The following is a 16,750-nucleotide window of genomic DNA, read 5'->3' on the forward strand; positions in this document are numbered from 1 at the left end:
CTCTTACATATCTGATTTTGGGGATGGTACTGCAAATACAGGAAAAAAAAATGGAGCCATAGTATTAGAAATCTGCTTGGAATGTGTCTAACACCATGTGCATTCATGTGATGTTGATATTGGTTCTAGAGCATGTACATGTCGACTCATCCATTGTACACTACGATGTGATGTTTTGAGGAGAGTACGGAGTACCTGGTTAATTGCATAATAATTTACTTCTTTAGCGAATCAACCACAAACAATGACAACAACAACAACAAAGCCTTATCCCAAAGATTTGGATTCGGCTAATGAATCTTGTTCTTCTGTCCCACTCCCTCCAAAGCCGAGTCTTCTGTTATTGATAGTGAGTTCATATCTCCATTAATAATGATGACGACAACAACAACAACAAAACCTTATCCCAAATATTTGGGTAGGGTTAAATGAATTTTGTTCTTTCATTCCACTCTCTCGAAAGTCAAGTCTTCTATTATTATTGACAGTGAGTTCATATCTCCGTTATCATTCTTTTGGGTCTTTCTCTTACTCATTAAGGGCATTCAACTTGAATATTTTTTCTAATTGGCGTTGGGGCTGTAATCAATCTTTTGAGCATGCCCAAACCATCTTTTCTTTATGAAGTCTCATTTGTTATTTTCAATCAAATATGTATTTACAGCGTATAGTAAAACACGAGGTTTAAGTAAATTCTCATCCATACTATTTTGTTTTAATTTCACAATTACTATTTTTAAAAATTGGGCTTTTATTTTTTGATATGTTCTATCTTTTTGAGAGTTTTGGTTGGTTCAATAAAGTTTCTCATATTTGTTGAACTCTGAGTAGAATTAGGTTGTCTTTGGTCAATGAAGCCTATGTATGATGATGCATAGGTTTGATGATGCGTCGGGTTTGGTCAACTAAATTGACATTTGACACATATTATTAATGTGTTTGGATTGGGAGAAATGGAGAGACGTAAAGAGAAAATAAATGAATTTCTTTTTATTTCTCTTGTTTGGATTGTTAAGTGGGGGAGAGAAGAGAAAATAATTGGAGAGAAAAAAAAAATGAATTTTTTCTCTCTCCAAAAGTGGAAAGAAGAGGAGAGAAATCCTTTTAAAATATTTTATAATTTTAACTTTGCCCTTAGATTTCTTTTAAGCTATTTTAAAATTTCAAAATCACCTCAAGTTCTCTCCTGTCAATTCAAACGTAATGGAGAGAAATTGAGTTTCTCTTCTCTCCACTTCTTTCAATTCAACTAAATCTAAATCTCAACATATGTCCCTTCACATGAAAATGACTATATTTAACTGATGTAGCATTGTCCATTTACATCATCTCATACATCTCATCAATCTATTAGTACACATGTTTGATGATGATGCAAAGATACTTAAAAGGATCAGAGTCGATAAGTCAGTCGAGAATCAAGATTAAATAAAATAGAAAAATGATTAATAAAGAGATCCCTCTTACATCATTTATAGACCTAAAAGGAGATTTATGATCATGGGAGTCTCTTAATAAGAGAACTCTTCTTTGTTCAAAAAGAAAAAAAACAAAAAACAAAAAAAACATAATCAGATGGTCTTGAATAGCATCTAAAATGACTGAAAATATAATAAAAAATAGCAAAACATCATCACATCATAAGCTGAGGATGATTGGTAGTCAAAATTGCATCATATCTCATTTGTTCATTCCAGTTGCATCCTTCACAGCATCAACTGCTCCTTGTGCCTTCTCCATCATTTGCTGACCAGCCTATCCACAATTATTCCAAAAAAAATCACTAACAGAAAAAATAAGAAAATGATATTGCCACACCAATATATTTTTTTATAACACATATAATTATATTCCAAATAAGGACACACACAGACCACTCAAATGTATTATGGTGGAAGGTTAAAAAATATTGGTGTGGTGTTGAAGAAAAGGTTGGTGTGGTAATATCAGCTTGAGAAAGTTATTTGTCCAATTGATATGGTCAGGAATAAATGAAAGAAAAAAAAAGGTTTTCAATTGATGTTCAAGATCATTCAATTGGTTTTAATTTTCGTCTTTAAAAATAAAAAAAAAATATTTTTTTTATTAATTTTATTTTGAACCTCTTGGCATGATTCCTTGGCAGACTGGGCAGCATTGGATGCCTTGTCCACCATCTGATCCGTCTTAACCTGTAAAACATCAACCCATCATCAACATCATACGTACATACATACATACATACATAGAAAATCAATATTAACTTCAACATGATGATGCACATTGCACCACATCATGTACTGCCCATGTGATAATACATCATGCATCATGAACCATTCCATTTGAAAGCTCACCTCAGCTTGGCCCTTGGCTTGACCAGCTTTGTAACCCATGCTTTGAGAGTTACCAGACATCTTTGTTTTTCTCTTTTTGATTCTTCAAACACAAAAGCAAAGCAAATCAAATTCTCTCTCTCTCTTTCTCTGATTCTGCAAAGCCAAGCCATACGAGGTGAATTTATAGTCTTTGTTAATAACCCGTTTGGTTGGCACGTATCATGGTGATTCATATAAGTTCTGCCACGTGTCATCTTGTGGTGCGGCGTAGTGTAGGATTTTCTAGCAGTTTGACGAGGAACCATTGAGCAACTCGTTCAATAGTCAGACGTTGTACCCATTTTATAGGGATTGATTATAGCCCTTTGGATATTTTATCCTGACCGTTCAATATGTTGACTGATTCTTAGATTTTCCATTTTACAAGGATCACAGTTATTGATGGTCATAATCAACTAGTTAGGTGAGGTACATTGATCTGGATGACCTGAAAAATTGAACGGTTGAGATAGAAAAATAATACAGATGTTCTATAGGTATTCTTGGGATCCATTTTTGGGGAATCCCTACAGAATATCTTTACACCGGAGTCGGTGGTTGGACACACAGCCTCCAATGTTGTTCGGGGTTAGAAATTTCCTATTGGATCTTCTTTCTCTTTAATCCTGGTCAAACCCTTATCCCGACAAATTGAAATTTGCTAAACAAATCATGTTCCTTTATTCCACTTAGTTAAGAGTCGAGTCCGAGCCCGCTTCAAATTTTGAAGAAACCCTCCTTGTTACAAGACAAGTAGCATTTTAAATTTATTTCACGCCGCAAAATTTTTGCTAAATTTTGAAATACCTCCTTGAAAATGCCACGTGTAGTCCAATGGAGTGGGTTTCTTCAAGATTTTGAAGCTGACTGTCCGCTTCAAAGTTTTTTTTTTTTTTTCGTTTAGTGTCATATTCTTTTATGATTTAGAACTGCCCGTAAACTCTATGATCTCGACAAATGATGAGTTGAACCCAAGTTCATTTTTAATGAGATAAGTAATTTGACTCTACTAGGAATTGAACTCAAATTCATGACATCATCACTCATAGACTTTATTGACTAAGCTAGCTTGCACTTACTATAGGGTTGCAACTTGGGCTGGCGAAACCCAAAGTCAATGGGTTGAACCTAACCTTGGGTTAGGGCTTGTAAAAGAAAAAAAAAGAAGATTGAATTAAGTCGGATTAGGTTCAGACAAATTTATCGATCAAGTTGTACGATTTACCCGAACACAAATTTAATATGATTATAATTTAAAAATATTTTCAAATATCTTTTTTTTTTCTCATTCACAATCCACGTTTCTAACTAATTAGTTATTAATCATCATCTTCTTTTTTATATATTATTTTTTTTTTTGGAAAATAATTACAAATTTTATAATTTTTTATATACCATTTATCTTTATATAAGCTCTTATCATTACTAAATTTTCTAGTATTGACGAGGAATTTTTTTTTAAGAGTAATCGGGGGTTGAGGCACCCCCTGACCAGAATATATAGAAAAGAGAAAAAAGAGTTACAATCTCACATAGGGGAACCCAGAGGCATCCTCCCTTACAATGGAATTCATCTTAAACGAAAGATCAGAAGCGAAAATAATTCTAGTTTCTTGAGTAGTTAATAATGAAGCAAGTTTGTCCACAAGCCTGTTTGCTTATTTAAAAGTGAATTTGAAGTGAATGTTTCCATATGTAGAGCATAGGGCCCAAATTTTGTTTGCTAAGAGCTTGACTCTCCATGGGCGACGAAATTTCTTATTAAGGATTTGAATAGTTAGCAATGAGTCGGCTTCCACTATGAGTGGCTACGGGTCCAATGATTTAGCTAATCGAATACCCTCCAAGATTGCTTTGAGTTCATGTCAGAGGACTGATTTACCTATAGAACATTCCGCAAGAGCACTCGCTACCTCCCCTTTAGAATTGCGGATAATAGTCCCTTGCCCACCAACATCCCCTCTAAAAGAGTCGTCAGAATTCAGCTTCCACTGGCCAGCCTCGGGAGCCATCCATTTACAAACTAAGGTGAAAGGAGTATTAAGCTTCATTGAGATACCCCAATTATCTAAAAAGTCTCTATTATGCTGCACATCCAAATCCAAAAGCCCTTGGTTGTCAAACCTATCTTTGATGTCACTTTCAATTACTTTAAACAACATAATGGGATTTGAGAAGGCATTTTGGAAGATTCTTCTACATCTTTCTCTCCAAAGATAGTGTAGGTAAGCACAAAAGATAGTTTTCTTGATGGTATCAATGGATGATCGTCCTCTAAATTTGTCGCACACCCATTGAAGTTATGAGTTCTAATCTCCGACCGATCTTATATAATTCATTTTATGGAGAATTCTGCCCCAAAGCTCCTTAGCAAACCCACATCCCATGAACAGCTGGTCATCATTTTCCTCTGCTACTCTACAAAAGTGGCAAATCAATTATTTTATGATACCTCTTTGCATAAGCCTACTTTGGGTTTTAATGCCTCCACTTATAACCTGCTATGCAATGAAGCAATGCCTTTGGATACCTTGGTTGTTTCATAAAATTTGCGCCCATTGTTTATCTATTCCTTGAGGAAGAAGGCCTTGATATGTTGATTTGATTGAAAAATCTCCTTTGGTGGATGGAGTCCAAATCATCTTATTTGAGTCCTCTCTATCGACTATCACGATTCTAGCTTCCTTCCATATCCGATCCATAGATCTAGGAACGGAAGGGGGAATCATCCATGAACCATCATTCAAGAAGGAACCCACTCTAGCCTATAGGTTTAGCCGTGAACTATAAAGTAATTCTTGAGGGAATAAATTCCTCAATATGCCTTGAGGGTGCCAAGAGTCGTGTCAGAGAAGAATGGAGGAGCTATCACCCATGCTATATGTTATCATTGTTACAACTTTTTCCCTAGCACCGAGGATTTTCCTCCACACCCAAGTGGAATTGGCAGGGCGGTCAAGAGTCCAAAAATGCTTGTCCTTAGTTCTGCTGTACATGATCCACCCAAAGGTAATCTTTTTTAATTGCAATGTCCTAAACTTGTTTAAATATGACTTATCTATTCCAAGTTTCAATGTCTTTGATCCCTAAGCCATTTTTTCTTTTCAGCTTGCACACTTTATCCCAACCGACAAGATGCAATTTAGATTGTAAGGAGGGGCCAGCCCATAAGAACCTAACACATATTTTCCCAATCTTCTTAGATACCTTTTTTGGAAGAATAAAGCAGTTTGCCCAGAACACATGCATGCTTTGGAACACTGACCTAATAAGCTCTAGTCTACCAGCCATGGATAGAAATCGACCCTTTCAAGCTTGAATCCGAAAGGTTATCTTCTCTATCAATTGGTCACAACTTCATTCTTGAGCTTTGTGGAGATGAGAGGAACTCCTAGGTATTTAATTGATAATTCCTCTTTTTTGAAGTTTTGAGTGCCTAGGATCCTGTTTAAATTGTCCAAACTCAGTCCTGTACTGATAAGCTTACTTTTGTAGATGTTAACTTGAAGGTCGGAGAGCCTTTTGAACTTGGTAAGAACTATATTAAGGGTTTGAGCTGAGCTTGTATTTCCTTTGAAGAATGTCATTAAGTCATCTGTGAAGCATAAGTGGGAAACTTCAGGATTTTTACAATTATTTAACAATTTGTAGTTCCCATCCCTAACTTCTATACCTAAAAACCCAGAGAAAAAATTTATAAGAACCACAAAGAGGTAGGGGGATGAGGGGTCCTCTTGTCTCAGACCCTTCTTTCTCTAAATAAAACCTTTAAGGCATCCATTCAAACTAACAGAATACCTAGTTGTGAAAATACAAGTTAACACCCATTTAATAAACATAAGGGGGAATTTGAAGCTATGTAAACAAGTGATAATAGCACTCCACTTAACACTATCATAGGCCTTTCTAAGGTCTATTTTAGCCACACATTTAGGGGTTTGATGGGATATGTTGAAGTTTTTTAAGACTTCATGGGAAAGGAGGTTATCAACGATTTTATGCCCCTTTATGAAAGTTGATTGGTTTCGACAAACAAGCTTATGAACTATAGTTCTAAGCCTTTTAGCTATGATTTTAGCAATGCACTTGTAAATGGTATTATAACAAGATATATCCCTAAAATCTTCCATGGAATTAAGAGACTTTGTTTTGGGAACAAGGGTAATGGTTATTGAGTTGATTTCCTTGATGATGCTCCCACTTCTAAAGAAGCTTCTAATTGCTTTGCATACATCTCCCCCGATAATCTCCCAAGACTTTTGGAAGAATAGGGATGTAAACCCATTTGGCCTAGGAGCCTTGTCGCCATCCAAACCTCCCATACAGCTTTCTTAATCTCATCATCGTCTATGTTCCTAGTCAAGGACACTTCCTTTACAGACAACTGTTTCCCCATATTGAACAATTCATCTGGGATTATTTCGTCATGCACTTCACTTCCAGCACCTAGCATCTTCCAGAAATAGCTCAGCACTTCCTCTTTTATATCTTTTTCATCTTTAGTAAATGATCCATCAATCCTCTGCAGCTTAGTTATAGAATTCCTGGCCTTTCTAACTCTTAAAGATTGATGAAAAAAGGATGAGTTTTGGTCCCCAGGCTTCAACCATTGAACACAAGATTTTTATCTTGCATTAGCTTCATCAATCCTTGCAAATTTGCTATACTCTTTTCTGACATCTTTTTATCTTCTAATGAGAGTGAGGTCAATAGGAGCTTTTTGAATTTCTAATTGGATTAAGTCTATGGATTTTTTGAGCTTATTAACCTTTCATTTTGGGAGCCCAACTTTGAGCTTACTCCATAATTTGAGATGGGCTTTTGCACTTTTGAGTTTCATCACAAGTTGGAATAAGGGATTGCCTCTAATCTGTACACACCAAGCCTACTTAATAACCTCTTGGAACTCCTCTCTATCAGTCTAGTGATTGAAGAATTTGAACGGCTTGGTTCCCCGACTTTTCTTAATCTACGTATCAATTAGCATGGGACAATGGTCAGAGATTCCACTTGGAATGGACACCGTCTCAGAAGAGTTGAAAAATCTGGTCCACTCTGGGTTCACCATTACTCTGTCTAACTTGGACATAATCCTCCTATCTTCTTGGTTATTGCACCATGATAACTTGCATCCCCTTGCTCTTAGATCAACTACACCTCCTCTCCACATGGCCTCACAAGCTTCCTTAACAACAGCCTTGTTAACTCTCCTCCCTCCAATCTTCTCACTAGCCAACAATATTGCATTAAAGTCCCCCAATAGAACCCAAGGTAGGGTACATCTTGCAGCCATAGTTTCAATGTCTCTCCACAGGAGTCTCCTTTCACCCATATCATTCAAACTATAAACAACTGATATTACTAAAACATTTTCCCCCACTGGTTCCATAAGAAGGTGGATGACCTGATCAGACTTGTAAATACACTTAACTTGTACTTGGGTAGTCTTATATAACCCATATTTTCCGTTAAAAGCTTCACTATTGTTTACTACAAACTCCCATATTGGTTTGATCTTGGTTAGGACAAATTTTTTGTTAACACTCCTAACCTTAGTTTCCAAAATACCAAATAAAGTACATTTCTCTTTGTTAATCAACTTTTTATTTATTTCCAACTACTTGAAAGGGTCATTGAGCCCTCTTATATTCCAAGCTCCAAAAATCATTGGGAACCCTCAAGTGGCCCCATTTCCCTCACCCCTCAAAAACCTTTAGTGTTGTTAGCTGGAGCAGCATCCTTACCTAAGGTCAATTTTTTTCCTTCCGCCCATTTTTTTGTAAAAGTTCTTTTTCATCCACATAGAGGGTTTTGTGGGTAAAAGGGATTCCTACACTAGCTATGTTTCCTACTGTGTTGGGACTATTAACCCTGTTAAGAGGCCTATTATCCTCATTATTTGCCTGAGTGCAAGTTATTGGGGTTGTAGGAACTCCTTCTTTATTACCAAAGTCATCTACTGTATTTAAGGTTCAAATCTATTACCTGTGGTATTAAATTTTTTTTCCATCTGTTGAGTTTGTCTCTTTTTAGCCCTTTTCTTAGCTGCCTTGCTCTGACTTGAGCCAACTTGTGTAACTATGGTGGCATTTGATAATAGAGGTGCTCAAACTTTGGGATTATTATGTGAATCAACATTATCCTCAATAAAGGGTTGATGAGTCACTTGAATAGCTTGAGAATTGATGTGGCCTGAAGTTTGTCCTTCCTCCCTGGTAGTAGTGTTGTAGTCGAATTCTACCCCTATAATAATCATTTTACCCTTATTTTCCCCTGCTCCATGTTCCAATCCCTTTTATTGGTTTTGTGTACTATCATAGCTACTGGCTGGTTCCTGCTTTTAACTGCCCAAACCTTTTTCATCACGTTTACGCATTTGGAAGATAAATGCCTAAAGACCTTACAGGTTGAACATTTTGGGGGCATCCAATCCACCTCGACAGTAACCTCGACAACTCTACCTTCTCCCATGTTGATGAGGAGACTTTTAGGGATCTCATTCTCTGTTGAGACTTCAACATACACTTTAACATAGGCAAGCCTCTTTCTTTCTTTCGTGGCTTGTCAAGGTAAAAGGGTTTACCCACCCCACTAGGAAGACAACCCAAGCTTTTATAGTCCAGTATTTCTTAGGAACTCGAAATAATTTGATCCAAAAAGGCACAAAGGTTGTCTCTCTTTTATCCAACTCAATAAATTTCTTCCAAGCTTTTACAAGGAGAAACTTCACTCCCATATACCACGGTCCATCTTCTAAGGCCTTTGTCTTGTCTTCATCTTCATTAAACTTGAAGAGGAAAACTTTATTATCATTCGAGAAAACCTCAAAAGTCCCCTTAAGTTTCAAAGCCTAGAGAGAGTTGGTTTTTACTAAGTGGAAAATGGAGCTTTTGATTCAGAAAATGCCCCACCAAGGTTCCCTCCTAGTCTATTATGCCTTCTTCTTCTATAGCCTTTGGGCAATTAATGAAGGTCTTGCCCTCCTTCACTTCCAGAGGCAAGAATTCTAGCTTAGACTCCCATCTAGATGAAGGACGACCACCAACAATGTTAGCCTAGGTTTTAACTCCTCTATCTAGCCTTTCACGTCTCAGCTCAGTAGTTAACTTACCTCTTGCGTGTAAATCTGTATTAGATGCTGGGGCTGGGTAAGGTAAAACGTCGAACACCTTGTCCCCAACACAAATTTGAACCTCTCCTTCTACCAACTCTCTAAATTTCTGAGGAGACACTCCATTAGCATTTGGAGGTAACCCTTTGAATAGAGAAACGTTGTCCATATTCCTCCCTAAGGGAGAGGGGGGATGACGAGCTACAAGAACACCAATTGCTCCTCTCTCAAAGTTATTAAGCATAGGATTTGGGGGATCAGTTGTTGGAATTATTATATTTATTATTATCTATTTTCATTATCAAAATTATTTTGTAGTCTTTTCACATATACAAATTTTATATAAATACTGGATTGTAATTTGTTCAAAACATTAATGATAAAATTAGAAACCATGCTAGTGGCCTGGCATTGGTTACCAACATCAAATATGATGGGTCATTGAACATCCTGTCAAAATTTAAGTGGTATTCACTTAATACTAGAATTCTACGATGGGTAGAAAATCTAGTATCCTCTTTTATAAATAGGTAGTCGTCCCCCCCTCTCTACACACAGATTATTCTATTATTGAGATAGAGGTTCCCTTCACCAAAAGTGTAGGCAGAGTTGAGGTAGTGCACCTATTCTTCGTAGATCAAGATCAACGTATTCTTCATGGATAATCGAAAAAGTGAATCCAGGTATTTTACAATTATTATTTCAATTTCGATTATTCTATTATTTGTTCAAGATCAAATTCTAGATCCATATCTACTAGATAATTAAGCAACGGAAGCTTGATGCTACTAGAGTTACTGATTTATAAGATTTCTTAAATATGATCAAAACAGTGGGAGTGAAAAGCGAAAGAAGATTATATTTGAAGAGAAACGTAGTGATCCACCAATATGCTTTATTCCACAATCTTTACCTCATTTGGTGGCATCACCTGTTCGTACAGTCATTGTAGAAGATGCAGCAATCCAACCAGAACTCAATCCTCAAGCAGTGGTGATTCCAGTTCCACAACCAATTATTCCCATTAAGAAATCTACTTAAGAACACATTCCCGCTATTACACATGATTATAAGGTGTATTTTCAAGAGGAGATGTTATCAAAGGTAATGTAGATGATCATTTAACATTCATAGAAGCAATGAACTCAAATGAATTTCAATTATGGTAGGAAGTAATGAAAGAAGAATTAAGATCTATAGAAAAAAATGAAGTATGAGAACTAACGACGCTTCCAGAAGGTTATAAAATAATAGAATGAAAATGAGTTTTTAAAACTAAAGGAAATTCAGAAGGTAAGGTCGAGAAGTTTAAAGTAAGGCTTGTAGCAAAGGATTTCAAACAAAAGTCAGGTATTAACTTCAATGAAACTTATTCTTCAATTTTTTCTAAAGATTTACTAAAGATCATCTTGACGATAGTGGCACACTATGATTTAGATTTATATCAGATGGATGTAAAAACTACTTTTCTGAATGGTGAACTGGATGAGGAAATTTACATAAAAAAATCTAATGGTTTTAAAGTTGATAAAAGAGAACATTTTGTTTACAAGCTGAAAAGATCAATTTATGGGTTAAAACAAGCATCAAGACAGTGATACTTGAAATTTGATCAAGTGGTGACCGGATACGAATTTAAAAAAAATATCATCGATAAGTGCATATATCTCAAAATGAGTGGGAGTCGATTCATCATTCTTGTACTTTATGTTGATGATATATTACTGACAAGCAATGATGTTCATCTCTTGTGTGATATAAAGTCTTTTTTGTTAGAAAGTTTTGATATAAAATATATGGGGGATGCTCAATATGTTCTAGGGATTAAAATTCACAAAGATGGACAAGTTGAGTTTTTGGATTTGTCACAGAAGGCATACGTTGAAAAGGTACTCAAAAGATTTGGTATGGATAAATGTGCTCCTAGTGAGGCTCCTATGGTAAAAGAAGATGTATTCAGCTAAAATCAGTGTCCCAAGAACAAGTTTGAGAAGATGGAGGTCGATGCATTAGAATATACCTCGGTAGTCGGTAGTCTTACATATACAATGATTTGCATCCGACCCGATATCAGTTACATCGTTGGTATGCTTGGGAGATATCAACAAACTCCGGTATTGCTCATTGGAGAGCAGTAAAGAAAGTACTTCGGTATTTGTAAAGAACAAAAGATTTTATGTTAGTATACAGAAGATCGAATGAGCTTCAAGTTGTTAGTTATTCTGATGCAGATCATGCTGGATGTCGTGATAGCTTGAAGTCTACTTCTGGTTATATTTTCATGCTTGGGCATGAAGCAATCTCATGGAAAAGTTCAAAATAGACTATTCTGATAGATTTGACCATGTATTCAGAGTTTATTGGATGTTATGAAGCAATTCGCTAAGCAGATTGGTTGAAGAATTTCATCGGTGAATTAAAGATTGTGGATTCCAATGATAGACATATTGTTATTTATTGTGATAACAAGATTGCTACTGATTTTGCAAAGAATGAAAGAGTAACCAGAAGAAACAAACACATCGAAATAAAATACCTTTTAGTATGTGAAAAGGTTCATGAAGGATTGATCGAGATTACCAAGATATATTCTAGCAATATGAAATCTGACCCTCTCACAAAATGACTCCCACCAAAGATTTTCAAGAAACATGTGACTCGTATGAGAGTTATCATATCATTTGTTCATGTTATTTAAGTGTTGAGTTTATTTTATGTTTGTTTTGATACTCTTGATAGACTATTTATTTTTTGCTTAAAGAAATTGATTATGACTAGTCATTATATGCACTATTATGTACACATGTTATCTTTGCCTGTGAATAGATGTACTCGTAAAGTGTTGAAGAAATGCTTAGACTAGACGTGACTTGACATCATGTTGATGAAGGCTTCATTCTAGATAGAAACGTGATGGAATATCACATAGCTAGTTGTTAGTAAGATATTAGAATGACATACGATGAGTATGAAGCTAGACACCTAAGGAATGTACATACAGACTACATTGATGAGTGTACATTGCCCTAATACCACAAAGAAAGTTCACGTAAAGGTAAACTCCTAAATTTATTGATGGTACTAGTTTTGAGACCATGAAATTGTCTTAGAGCCGACAAATGAGCATTTTGTTACATCCATGATCCATCATTAGTGATATCTTTGAATGAAGGTGATAGTTAAAGATTATCTGAATTATTTTGAACAATTATTTTTCAAAAGAGTACACTCGATTATTCAAAAAGTAACAATCCAGAGAGTCGTTTTAAATAAAAGATATATATAAAGGCTAAGTGGGAGATTATTGGAATTATTATATTTATTGTCTATTTTCATTATCAAAATTATTTTATGGCCTTTTCACATATACAAATTTTATATAAATAGTAGATTGTAATTTTGTTCAAAACATTAAAGATAAAATTGGAAATCATGCTAGTGGTCTAACATTGGTTACCAACATCAAATATGATGGGTTAGTGAACATCCTATCAAAATTTAAGTGGTATTCACCTAATACTATAATTCTATGATGGGTAGAAAATCTAGTATCCTCTTTTATAAATAGGTGGTCGTCCCCTCCCCCCCTCTCTACACATATTATTCTATTATTGAGATAGAGGTTTCCATCACCAAAAGTGTAAGCAGAGTTGGGGTAATACACATATTCTTCGCTGATCAAGATCAACATATTCTTCACGGATAATCGAAAAAGCGAATCCAGGTTTTTTACAATTATTATTTCGATTTCGATTATTCTATTGTTTGTTCAAGATCAAATCCTAGATCCATGTCTACTATGTTTACAGTTTTTTTTACAAACATCAGCTGGAGGCTTCCCGAAGTGATTCCTTTCTCCGAAGTGAATGCTTTTAACTCAGTCCAGTTAGCATATCTTCTCCTAATCAAGAATCTCCTGCCCCAATAAGTTCGATGTCGTCTGCTACATCCGCCCATGAAAGTATAGGGCTACTTCTTGTGGTCATCTCCTAGCTCAGTCCAAACTACTATTGCTTGTCGTGGTCATCTCTGTTGAATGAGTTAATTCGTTGACTAACGGTAATTTCGTATTAATGAGGAATGAACAAACCAAACCAAATGGGTTGGGCTCGGGTTGAGCATTTCATATCTAAGATTGGATTGAGCGCAAGAGTGGATTGGGTGTGAATTGATCCCCAACCCACCCAAGTTGTAGCCTTAAACTACTACTATTGTATCTCATTTGGCTATCCTTAATAAAATTAATAATAATAATAATAAAATCTACCTAGAAGAACTTCTCATAAACTCTATGCTAGCGACAAATGCCAAATCAAACACTTGCGAATAACATTTTTACTAAAAATTGATTTTCTTGTAAGTTTTCTAGTAACAAGCTTTCACGGAAATCAATTTTCTATCAACTAGTCCTAATAAAATGCTTGTATTTGATTAAACATTAGACCTAAGAAAATGTCAAAAAAGAGTAGGTTTTGAGTTTGGGTTGAAGGTTATTGTCATTTTCTTAGAGAAAAAGATTTTTTCATGAAATATGCAAGGAGACACCCAAAAATCACAACTTCCTTTCTCATACAACCATAGATAATTAGAAATTAAAAGAGTAAATCTGGATTTCGATGGACCACTGTAAGTCACTCTTTTACTTAAGAATACATTAATTTCATTTATGGAGAATGATATTACCAGCATCAATCAAGGGTGGAGTTTGGATTTTGTCAATGTGGGGGCCAAAGAGATGGATTTTTCTTTTTTACCATTATTAATTTGTTATCAGTCTTAGTAGAATAAAAATTCTCATATTTTTAAAATTTTTGTTGTGGGGGCAAGTACCCCCAATTGCCACCGTTGTATACCCGCCCTTGACCTTGATAGTCCATAGGCCCAAGGTCCCAAGTTATCAGATAGCCCGTGCTTATTCTTATGGTCTAGATTATTGGTGCTCACACTTCGTGATGATAATACTTAAAATAGGAATCATTGCATCAAGCTTAACATATATATTATTGATATCATCCAAGGCTTCATGGGGATGTTAGTAATCTCACAACTTATATTTTTTAAAAATACCAATGAAAAATAATTATTACTTTTTTTTTGATAACCAGGTATCCTTGTAGATAGTGGTTCGTGTTTGTATCTAGGCTTTGCCTATTCCATAGACCATGGCCTTGTAGATAGTGGTTCATGCTTGTTTGGGTTGTTAAGTGGGGAGAGGAGAAAAGAATTGAAGAGAAAAAAAAGTGAATTTTCTTTCTCTTCAAAAGTAGAAAGAAACCCTTTTAAAATATTTTATAATTCCAACTCTACCCTTAGATCTCTTTTAAGATATTTTAAAATTTCAAAATTGTCTCAAGTTCTCTCCTGTCAATCCAAACATGGTGGAGAGAAATTGAATTTCTCTTCTCTCCACTTCTCCCAATTCAAACATAGCCTAAATCTCAATGTTTGTCCCTTCACATAAAATTGACTATATTTAACTGTGGAATATGTGTTTGATGATGATGATGCAAAGAAACGTTTTAGAAGAAATTTTGAGAGTTAAAGTAGCCATTTAGAGCATATCGTAATGTACTAGAGGATTAGAGTCGATAAGCAAGTAGAGAATCAAGATTAAATAAAATATAAAAATGATTAATAAAGATATCCTTCTTACATCATTAATAGACCTAAAAGGAGATTTATGATCATAGGAGTCTCTTAAAAGGAGAAGTCTTCTTTGTTCAAAACCAAAACAAAAAAACATAAATCAGATGGCCTTGAAGAGCATCTAAAATGACCGAAAATATTATAAAAAATAGCAAAACATCATCACATCATAAGCTGAGGATGATTGGTAGTCAAAATTGCATCATATCTCATTTGTTCATTCCAGTTGCATCCTTCACAGCATCAACTGCTCCTTGTGCCTTCTCCATCATTTGCTGACCAGCCTATCCACAATTATTCCAAAAAAAATCACTAACAGAAAAAAATAAGAAAATGATATTGCCACACCAATATATTTTTTTATAACACACAGACCCTCAAATTAAAAAAAAGAAAAAAAGAAGGTTTTCAATTGATGGTCAAGAATCAAGATCATCCAATTGGTTTTAATTTTGGTCTTTAAAAAAAAAAAGAATTTTTTTATTAATTTTATTTTGAACCTCTTGACATGATTCCTTGGCAGACTGGGCAGCATTGGATGCCTTGTCCACCATCTGATCCGTCTTAACCTGTAAAACAACAACCCATCATCAACATCATACATAGAAAATCAATATTAACTATAACATGATGATGCACAGTGCACCACATCATGTACTGCCCATGTGATAATACATCATGCATCATGAACCATTCCATTTGAAAGCTCACCTCAGCTTGGCCCTTGGCTTGACCAGCTTTGTAACCCATGCTTTGAGAGTTACCAGACATCTTTGTTTTTCTCTTTTTGATTCTTCAAACACAAAAGCAAAGCAAATCAAATTCTCTCTTTCTCTTTCTCTACCTCTGATTCTGCAAAGCCAAGTCGTACGAGGTGAATTTATAGTCTTTGTTAATGACCCGTTTGATTGACACGTATTATGGTGATTCATATAAGTTCTGCCACGTGTCATCTTGTGGTGCGGCGTAGTGTAGGATTTTCTAGCCGTTTGACAAGGAACCATTGAGCTACTCGTTCTACCCATTTTATAGGGATTGATTATAGTCCTTTGGATATTTTATCCTGACCGTTCAATATGTTGACTGATTCTTAGATTTTCCATCTTTCAAGGATCACAGTGATTGATGATCATGATCAACTAGTTTGGGGGTCTACACTTAATCAGTTAGGTGAGGTACATTGATCTGGATGACCTGAAAAATTGAACGGTTGAGATAGAAAACTAATACAGAAGTTCTATAGGTATTCTTGGGATCCATTTTTACGGAATCCCTAGAGAATATCTTTACATCGGAGTCGCTGGTTGGACACACAGCGTCCAATGTCGATCGAGGTTAGAAATTTCCTGTTGGATCTTCTTTCTCTTTAATCAGTTAGGTGAGGTACATTGATCTTCTCAGTTTACTGCTTCAAATTTTGAAGGGGGCAGCCCACTTCAAATTTTGAAGAAATCCTCCTTGTAATAAGACAAGTGGCATTTTAAATTTATTTCACACCCCTAAATTTTTGCCAAATTTTGAAATTTCTTCTTGAAAATGCCATGTCTAATCCAATGGAGTGGGTTTCTTCAAAATTTTAAAGCAGGCTGCCCACTTAAAGTTTTTCCATTTAGAGTCATATTGTTTTATGGTCTACTCT

General features: G+C 35.4%; 2 protein-coding genes across 2 annotated transcripts; both read right to left on the reverse strand.

Moving 5' to 3' along the window:
• Positions 1 to 1,432: 1,432 nt before the first annotated feature.
• Positions 1,433 to 2,492, reverse strand: LOC147394574 (uncharacterized). The gene is made up of 3 exons (XM_086454207.1): positions 2,334 to 2,492; positions 2,103 to 2,171; positions 1,433 to 1,755 (listed from the first exon to the last, which is right to left on the reverse strand). The coding sequence occupies exons 1-3, from the start codon at positions 2,391 to 2,393 to the stop codon at positions 1,681 to 1,683; spliced, it is 204 nt and encodes a 67-aa protein (XP_086310333.1). The 5' UTR covers positions 2,394 to 2,492; the 3' UTR covers positions 1,433 to 1,680.
• Positions 2,493 to 15,075: 12,583 nt separating this feature from the next.
• Positions 15,076 to 15,981, reverse strand: LOC147394575 (uncharacterized). The gene is made up of 3 exons (XM_086454218.1): positions 15,823 to 15,981; positions 15,612 to 15,680; positions 15,076 to 15,395 (listed from the first exon to the last, which is right to left on the reverse strand). Exons 1-3 carry the CDS (start codon positions 15,880 to 15,882, stop codon positions 15,321 to 15,323), a joined length of 204 nt encoding a protein of 67 aa, XP_086310344.1. The 5' UTR covers positions 15,883 to 15,981; the 3' UTR covers positions 15,076 to 15,320.
• Positions 15,982 to 16,750: the final 769 nt, after the last annotated feature.

This window comes from Akebia trifoliata, chromosome 9 (genome assembly GCF_017979445.1).
Source record: "Akebia trifoliata isolate Shusen 1 chromosome 9, ASM1797944v1, whole genome shotgun sequence".
NCBI lineage: Eukaryota > Viridiplantae > Streptophyta > Magnoliopsida > Ranunculales > Lardizabalaceae > Akebia > Akebia trifoliata.

Bases quoted from the DNA above. Each gene is read 5' to 3' on its own strand.
- LOC147394574 (XM_086454207.1), bottom strand. From the start codon at position 2,393: ATGTCTGGTAACTCTCAAAGCATGGGTTACAAAGCTGGTCAAGCCAAG. The intron at 2,172-2,333 runs GTGAGCTTTCAA...GATGTTTTACAG, and splicing joins AAGCCAAGGGCCAAGCTGAG to GTTAAGACGGATCAGATGGT. The intron at 1,756-2,102 runs GTTCAAAATAAA...AATTGTGGATAG, and splicing joins CCAAGGAATCATGCCAAGAG to GCTGGTCAGCAAATGATGGA.
- LOC147394575 (XM_086454218.1), bottom strand. From the start codon at position 15,882: ATGTCTGGTAACTCTCAAAGCATGGGTTACAAAGCTGGTCAAGCCAAG. The intron at 15,681-15,822 runs GTGAGCTTTCAA...GTTGTTTTACAG, and splicing joins AAGCCAAGGGCCAAGCTGAG to GTTAAGACGGATCAGATGGT. The intron at 15,396-15,611 runs GTTCAAAATAAA...AATTGTGGATAG, and splicing joins CCAAGGAATCATGTCAAGAG to GCTGGTCAGCAAATGATGGA.